The sequence below is a fragment of the Ichthyophthirius multifiliis genome (assembly GCF_000220395.1).
Source record: "Ichthyophthirius multifiliis unplaced genomic scaffold scaff_1120509250960, whole genome shotgun sequence".
Taxonomy (NCBI): domain Eukaryota; phylum Ciliophora; class Oligohymenophorea; order Hymenostomatida; genus Ichthyophthirius; species Ichthyophthirius multifiliis.
In genome coordinates this window covers 26,139-34,278 of record NW_004086337.1, presented here as the reverse complement: position 1 = coordinate 34,278, position 8,140 = coordinate 26,139, and the positions used below count along the sequence as shown (strand labels likewise).

At 15.0% G+C, this 8,140-nt stretch overlaps 3 protein-coding genes across 3 annotated transcripts, besides 40 other annotated features; all 3 read right to left on the bottom strand. All coding sequences in view use genetic code 6, as the record gives it.

Annotated features, from left to right (window-relative positions):
* Positions 1–287: 287 nt before the first annotated feature.
* Positions 288–330: a microsatellite.
* Positions 331–895: 565 nt separating this feature from the next.
* Positions 896–996: a microsatellite.
* Positions 911–996: a microsatellite.
* Positions 953–1,005: a microsatellite.
* A 1-nt stretch (position 1,006) lies between these two features.
* On the bottom strand, positions 1,007–1,454 carry IMG5_119710 (protein kinase domain protein; the record flags this gene model as incomplete). The annotated part of the gene is made up of 2 exons (XM_004034441.1): positions 1,007–1,239; positions 1,280–1,454. Coding segments are annotated over 2 exons (408 nt in total), but the record flags the coding sequence as incomplete, so codon positions are not given.
* Positions 1,455–1,763: 309 nt separating this feature from the next.
* Positions 1,764–1,821: a microsatellite.
* Positions 1,764–1,827: a microsatellite.
* Positions 1,828–1,832: 5 nt separating this feature from the next.
* Positions 1,833–1,922: a microsatellite.
* Positions 1,863–1,932: a microsatellite.
* Positions 1,864–1,941: a microsatellite.
* Positions 1,876–1,932: a microsatellite.
* Positions 1,884–1,930: a microsatellite.
* Positions 1,942–2,213: 272 nt separating the features above from the next.
* On the bottom strand, positions 2,214–2,938 carry IMG5_119700 (hypothetical protein). Its single transcript, XM_004034440.1, has one exon. The coding sequence runs from the start codon at positions 2,610–2,612 to the stop codon at positions 2,307–2,309; it is 306 nt and encodes a 101-aa protein (XP_004034488.1). The 5' UTR covers positions 2,613–2,938; the 3' UTR covers positions 2,214–2,306.
* A 930-nt stretch (positions 2,939–3,868) lies between these two features.
* Positions 3,869–3,946: a microsatellite.
* Positions 3,878–3,945: a microsatellite.
* Positions 3,881–3,992: a microsatellite.
* Positions 3,926–3,999: a microsatellite.
* Positions 3,961–4,045: a microsatellite.
* Positions 3,973–4,038: a microsatellite.
* Positions 3,983–4,046: a microsatellite.
* Positions 3,997–4,064: a microsatellite.
* Positions 4,033–4,092: a microsatellite.
* Positions 4,063–4,108: a microsatellite.
* A 23-nt stretch (positions 4,109–4,131) lies between these two features.
* Positions 4,132–4,226: a microsatellite.
* Positions 4,132–4,231: a microsatellite.
* Positions 4,191–4,262: a microsatellite.
* Positions 4,193–4,272: a microsatellite.
* Positions 4,193–4,299: a microsatellite.
* A 118-nt stretch (positions 4,300–4,417) lies between these two features.
* Positions 4,418–4,449: a microsatellite.
* Positions 4,450–4,508: 59 nt separating this feature from the next.
* Positions 4,509–4,569: a microsatellite.
* Positions 4,515–4,568: a microsatellite.
* Positions 4,515–4,571: a microsatellite.
* Positions 4,516–4,571: a microsatellite.
* Positions 4,518–4,571: a microsatellite.
* Positions 4,572–5,265: 694 nt separating this feature from the next.
* Positions 5,266–5,374: a microsatellite.
* Positions 5,269–5,376: a microsatellite.
* An 11-nt stretch (positions 5,377–5,387) lies between these two features.
* Positions 5,388–5,449: a microsatellite.
* A 256-nt stretch (positions 5,450–5,705) lies between these two features.
* Positions 5,706–5,761: a microsatellite.
* Positions 5,709–5,754: a microsatellite.
* An 82-nt stretch (positions 5,762–5,843) lies between the features above and the next one.
* Positions 5,844–5,893: a microsatellite.
* Positions 5,858–5,902: a microsatellite.
* A 598-nt stretch (positions 5,903–6,500) lies between these two features.
* Positions 6,501–6,571: a microsatellite.
* Positions 6,572–6,921: 350 nt separating this feature from the next.
* IMG5_119690 (hypothetical protein) lies at positions 6,922–7,562 on the bottom strand. The gene has a single exon (XM_004034439.1). It carries the CDS (start codon positions 7,376–7,378, stop codon positions 7,031–7,033), a length of 348 nt encoding a protein of 115 aa, XP_004034487.1. The 5' UTR covers positions 7,379–7,562; the 3' UTR covers positions 6,922–7,030.
* Positions 7,563–8,140: the final 578 nt, after the last annotated feature.

Genomic DNA, 8,140 nt, shown 5'->3' with positions numbered 1-8,140 from the left:
TATTATTACTAAATGAAATAATGTTTATTTTATTTATATTTTAAATATAATTAATTTATTATAAAATGAAAAAAATTAAAATTAAATATTATATAAAATATTAATTAATAATTATAAATCAATAAAAATATTCTAAATTTTAATTAATAATAAAAAATAATATTAAAACAAATATTTTAAAATAAACAAATGATAAATATAACAATTTAAAAAATTAAAAACTTTATGATAAAAAAATGTATTAAAAATTATAATTAGTAAAAAACAAAAAAAAGATTTTAATTAGTAATTATATTAAATAAAAAAAAAAATTAATATTATAAAAAAAAATCATATATTTATCTAAAAATATATATTAAAGAATCGATTTTAATATTAAAGATTCACATAGTTAAAAAATATTCTTTAATTTAGATAATAATAATAAAATAAATATATTTTATACTTAATATATATTTGAAATAAAAAATATTGATATATAAAATATTTATAATTATGTTTTATTTTTTAATATTAAAAATCAATAATTTTATTATAATTTTTATATGTTTTTTTTAATTATTTAATTATAAATGACATAATTTATTTATATTAAAAATTTTACATATTTAATATAATTCAAAAATAAAATAATTAATATTATTTAAGAAACAAATAGAAAAAATAAAAAATTAAAATATTATTATATAAAAAAAATTATTTATTTCAAATATTATTATTAAAATTTCCAGTATTTAAAATTTCTAAATTTAAAAAAAAAGATTAATTTTCACAGGGATGTATATCTTCATCGATTAGTTATTCAGATAAAGATTTTAAATTACATTTATTAAAATCTACATGACATTATGGTAAAAAATAAGCTGACATTTATTTTTATTAAAGCAAAATCTAAATATAATAATAAATATATATATATATTTATATATATAATATAATAAATTCATTAATATATATATATTAATATGTATAATTTTTATATATATTTTTATATATTTGTTTATACCCAATCAAAATTTTTAAACCATTCATTATTTTTAAGAATGTAATAAGAACCTCCCAATCTTATTTCTGGTACTTTATTCAGAAATTATCTAATTAGTTTTTATCCTTATTAATCTTCCATATATGATGGAAAAGATATATCTTTTCTAACAATGTATTCATATATTTCATAAGGATCTTCACATTCTTCACCAAAAGGTACTTGACCGCACATAAATTCATATAATATAATGCCTTTTTAAATTTAAATAAAAATAATTTTATATATCAATACCCATAGACCAGATATCAACGGGATAGCTATAACCTTGTCCTGATATAATTTCAGGAGCCATATAATGTGGAGTTCCAATTAAAGTAAAAGTTCTTTAAAGAAATCCTGAATTATTTTACATTATTTTAGCACTACCTAAATCTATTAATTTTAAATATCCTTATTTATCAACCATTATATTTTCGGGTTTCAAATCTCTATAAATTATATAATTTGAATGTAAATATTCCAAAATTAAAATAATTTAACTAATAAAAATTCTAGATTCTTAACTATTTAATAAATCCATTTCTCTTATAACATCAAATAATTCCATTCCTTATATATATTCAAGAAGAAAATATACACAATTTTAATCTTAAAATACTTTATATAATTTTTCAATAAAATTAAAGTTTATAAAATACATAGCTTTAATTTCATTCTATATAAAAATAATAAATATATAAAAAAAAAAAAATTGAATATAATATAATGTTCAAATATATAAAATATATAAATATTAATAAATATAAAATTATATATGAATTAATTAAAATATAGATATTGATACATATATATATACATATAAATGTATAAAAAAATATATTTATATATATATATATATATTTATATATTTATATATTTTTATATTTATATATATTTATTTTTATTTTTATTTACTTGTATATGTTTCCATAGTTATTTTTATTATTCTAATTTTTGTATTGATATACATTTTAAACTAAAAACTTAATTAAAATTATCACTATTATTATTCACTAAATAAACACTTCCGAAATATCCTTATCCTAATTTCTAAACTACTTTTAATTCATTTAATTTTATTTAACTAATTTTTTCTTTTAAAAAATTTTATTCTTAAATAATTTCTTTTTCTTTTTAGTTATTTTTCTTTATTAATGATTTAAAATCTTCTAAATTATAAAAATTTAACATTTTTTATATATTTATTTTTCCTAAAACACACTTATTACCTATAAAAATAACTTCGTTTTCAAAAAATATGTCTTAATCGTTATTTTTCTCAAATATTTTATTTAATACAATTCCTTTTTTAATAAAACTTGCTTTACCTAATTCTAAAAGCTCTCCTTCTAAGATTACTACAAGTTCTTTTTATTATAAAACATCCCCTTTTTTGAAAACAACTTCCCCATTTTAATACGTTACGAATTCTAAAGAATTAATCAAAAATTCTTTTTATTCCTTCGTAAATGCCTAATATTCTTCTACTTAATCCATATACCACTTAGTCATATTTCTATATGCAATTATATCTACTTAATCTCCTAAAATTTTCACTAAAACTTCTTTTCCTAAACCTAAACATTCTACATCAGATAATGCTTTAACCGTTAAAGTTCTCAAATTATTTCCATTTAAAAGAGCAGATTCTCCGAATAAATCTCCTTTATTTAAAATTCTTATGCTTTTTTTATCTTTAAAGCATTCCACTTATCCCTCTTTTAAAATAAATAAACAAACAGCTGAATCATTCTCATTAAAAATAATTTAATTTTTATTAAATTTCTATAAAATAAGTCTATTTGCAATATCATTTTTTTAAAGAAAATTCAATCCATTAAAAAATCCATTTCCCATAATAAAATTTAAATTTTCCTAAAATTCATTTAAACTAATTTCCTAAACTACTCTCCTAAATGTAAATCTATCTAATCCCCATAAAAAGCAAGGACCGATTTTGCTTTGCAAGAAGCACTTCTAGGAGCATCATATAAAAGAGCCAATTCTCCAAATCCGTCGCCTGATATAAGGTCTTATTTAGATTCTGAATTTACAAGAATTTATATTACGCCTTATTCAATGATAAAAAAAGTAGATGCTGAATCATTTTAGTTTATTATGAATTCGTTTTCTTCCAATTAACAATAAAACATTTCTTATATTAAATTTTAACTATATATATATTTATATATAATAATTATATAGGTTTTTTATTTTTACATTTGATTTTGTTTTATATTGTAAAATACGAAATGATTTTTTAAACAATCAATAATAAAATTTATATCATTTTAAGTTTTTTGTTTTTATATTTTTGTAAATTTTTCTTTTATTTAAAAATTTTCTTCAGTTGTTTGGTTTATTATTTTTATTCTTCTTGAACTTCTTCTTTTCTTTATTTTTTTTTAGATATATTTAAAAAAGAAAATTTTAAAAATTTTAACTAACATCTTATATTATTGTATTATTATTAGATTCAAAATTTAAATTAATTTTTCCACTTGAAATTCTAAGATCTTTAAGAGATGGTATTGAATATGTATATTCTTATTACATTTTAAAATTTTTATGTTTATTTGGTTATTTATTTAAAAAATAAAGCTATAATAAAATTTAAAAAAAAAATAGTTTGTAATTTATATATTTTAACAAAAAAATTCATATTTAATAAAATGAATAAAATAAAATTAAAATTCTTTTTTATTATATTAAATATAAAAGATTGTATTTTAATATAATAATTACTTTAAATATATATTTGATATTTGAAAAATTGTTAATTTTAATATTTATATTTTTATTAGATTAATTATATTAAAACTAATTAAAAAATGAAATTTTTTTAATTATAAAATAAATAAATTTATATATAATAAAAATAAAAAAAATTAATATATAAATATAATAATAAATTAAATAAAAAAATTTATTACAAATAAATTAATATAAAAATGAAATAAAAAAAAAATAAAAAATAATTAATTAAAAAAATAAGAATAATAAAAAAAAAAAATTAAAAAAAAATAATATTAAAAAATATTAAAAATAATGATAATATAAAAATAATTATATTTATAAAAAATATTAAACAAATATTTTTAAAAATTTATATATAAAAAATTAATATATTTTTTAAAATATAAATATATAAAAATATAAAAAAAAATATATATTTATTTAAATATATATATATATTTATATATATTTATATATATATAAATTTATATACATATATTTAGATATATTTATATGTTTTTATTTTTTATATATATAATATTTTTATTATAGTTATACAACATGTTATTTAGTTTTAAATATCTTAAAAATAATTACATTTATTTATTATTATATTATATATTTATAAATAATTTATTTTAGTTTTTTTCTTAATATATTTTTTTTTTATTTTTTTTTATATTTTTCTCATTTTTCATATAAATATTATATTTTTCACTAATAAATAAATATAAAAAACCATTGATATTTCATTTTTTTTATTTTTATTTTTTTATTTTTTTATTTTTTATTTTTTTATTTTTTTTTTGCCTTTATCCACGTATTAATATAACATTATATTTTTTTCATAATTAGAAATATATTTATAATATAAGCATTTTTTTTAAAAAAAAATAATCTAAAAAAATAATATAATAAGTCAATTTGCCAATTTAAATTATATTAAGACGATGGAATAATATACATATATAAATATGTTATCATATGATAAGTTTTTTTATATATAAAAGTAAGTAATTTATTTGTTTAAATAATAAATATACTACATTATTTTTAATAATAATTATAATAGGAAAATAATATAAAATAATTTTGATAATAATACATTATTAAACTTTAAACTTTCATAGTAAATAATATAAATCAGTTTATTAATTATATAATTAACAGCTTTATAGTCTAAAAAGAAATAATATGATATATCCTTTTATGAAATAACTGTAGCTAATTTAATATACTATAAGGATTTTTTGTATATGATAATAAGAGAAATACAAATATTATATATAAGATATTTAAAAAAAACTACAAAAACAATAAGTTATATAATATATAAATTTTATTAAAAAAAAAATATATATTTTATTTAGTTTCATAAAAGAAAATATTTATAATGATTATGAAAATTATCAAGACAAAATATAAAATTTATTAAAATAATTTCATTCAAATAAAAACAATAAAATAAATTAATTAAAAAAATAATAAAAATAATATAGAGTATAAAAAATAAATATAAAAATAATTATAAAAAAATAAAAGAAAATAAAAAATATATATTATAAATATAATATATATACAAAATATAAAAAAAAGAATAAAAAAAATATAAATAGTGTGTATGTATATATATATGTAAATATCTATATATATATATATATATATATATATATATATATATATATAAAAATTTTTTTTACATATTTATTTATATAAATACATATATTATTATTTAATTATTTATTTACTCATAATTTTTTTTGCTTTTTTAATTTTTTTATGTTAAAATTATACATAATATTTTTAATACTTTGAATATTATTTTTTTACATATTAATTTTAGTTTAATTTTATATAGTTATAATTTTGTTAATATATTTTATTAATATTCATTATTCTAATTATATTTATTTATTGAATGTGATATTTAATTGAAATATTCATATTTATTTTATTTATTTCTAATATTTTATTTTATTTTTTTTAATATTAATTTTAAATTAATATTTTAATTTATAAAATCAAATTTAGATATTAAATTATATATTCTTATAATTTTCAATATATTTAATTGAATTAATTATATATATATATTTTTAAATTTATAATATAAATTCTTTTAAATTATATTTTATAAATATATTATATAATAAAATATATTAACTTTTAAAAAATTATAATATTTTTTTAAAAAATTATATAAATGATTTTTTTTTTAATAATTATAGGTATTAATTTTTTTTTATAATATTAGAATGTAAGTTTGAATTTATTATGATAAAAATATTGTTAAAAAAAAAATGTTTATTATATAATATGTTCTATAAATAAAATAAAACAACAATAATTAATAAACAATAAAAAATTTTTTTTTTAGAAATAAGAAAATATATAAAATTAAAAAAAAATTATATGTAAGAATAAGATAAAAACATAAACATATTAAAATATCGTTTGTATGATAAAGGATTTAACAAAAGAACAATGCCGTCAGTTAAACGTCCTGATGAAGAATAAAGCAAAAATAAAATATTAACAGCAAGTTTAAAAACATATAAACAAAGAAAAGTCTAAAACTTACAACCGATAGTATATTTACCATAATCTGTATTATTAAATAATTCAAAAATTGCACAAAATAGTGATTTTATAGAGAAAAATTAAAACTTAATTACAAGCAATATGCAATATTAGATATAAACAAGTATAAATATGAACACAACGTAAAGTGTACATTATAATAAATAATAATAATAATAATAATAATAAAATAATAATAATACTAATAATAATAATAATAATAATAATTTTAAACCACTTAATTTTTTAAATAATTATTACCTCCCATTAATTTAGATAAAGGTTTTTTTAAATCTAAAGGTTTTTCTGAATAGGAAATGTAAAGAACTAGAAAATTAATTGATTAAATTTCTGGATAATAGAATGTGGATAAAAGATACTTAAATACATATTCTATCAATTTCAACTAATCTTTTATTCATAAAAGCCTCTACTCTTCAAAACATGAGGAGTTTACAGAAAATGAGCATTTAATCCACCATACCATTTACTATAAAGATGATAAAATTGATGAAAATTCTAATTATTAAGAAAGAAACACTAATTTAGATGTTTACATAGAACTTATATTAAAAAACGTAGTTCATGTACATGAATTCTAATACCTAATTAGGGAAAACTGTGACGACCCATATAATTTAAAAGTTGTAGACTACAACAGAGACATAAAAAAGGATGCAAAAGACATCAATAATCACAATAAATCAATGAAAACAAACAACAAAAGCTTCCTATAAAACTAAGAAAGTTTAAAAGAATACTACACTATATCTAAAAGAGGACTTACACACTACATAAACGAAAAACCGGTTGAATTTATAGTGTTGTCTGAATGGATAAAAGAACGCTAACATTATGATTAGATTAAAAAGCTTAGATTTTTTACTAAATTTAGGAAATGGAAAACTCTGAAAATGTGGAGATCAAATATTATTAGGCATAAAACTCAAATTTGCGCAAATTCTTTAAAAGAAAAACTATTTTTATTAAATCCGGTTTTAAGAAAAACCATATTATAATTAAGATCTATTACATTTGATATGATGGAAAGCCAGAGATTTATCTCTATGGATAATAATTAATATATCAGTAGCGAAAATACTTTTTCTTTGTAGGATTTTAAGACTTACTAAGAGTAAATAAGGAAAAATGTTACTTCTAAAATCTAGGAATACTCGAATTTATGTAGATAAGGTGTAAATAAAGGCTTTGATGAATGCTTAGATGAATTAAGGAAATAATAGGATTATTAAGATAAAATAGTAATGTTAAATAATAATAGAATACTAAGGACTAAAATAAGAGACAATTTTAAATAAATAGTCAGCTTATGAATAAATGGGATTCAATAATTCCATGAATTATGAATAAAGATCATAATTGAGGAAAGAATGTATTAATTTTTTACGTTTTTCGTATTTGGCGGATTTTATTAGTATGGAAGCCCTGGCTGGTATATATAAATATAGTGTAGATGAATTAAATTTCAAAATTGCTTATTTAGTAGATGAAAGATTCGCTTTATTATAGGAAAAAGTCGGTAAAATAGTTTAAAATGAACCTCTTTTTACGTATAATTAATTCCTTAATTTGACACATAAATAAAAGAAGGAGAAGACGACTTAAAAATAGAAAAAATAAAAGATTTTTTCCCAAAACCTTTCGGTGATTAAACAGAGAAAGAATTTAATATCTTATATCATGTAAGAATTCGAGAAGATAGAAAAAAAAACTAAGAAAACAATAATAATAATGAAGAAAACGAGGAAAATATAGAAGAAGACGAAGAAGTAGATG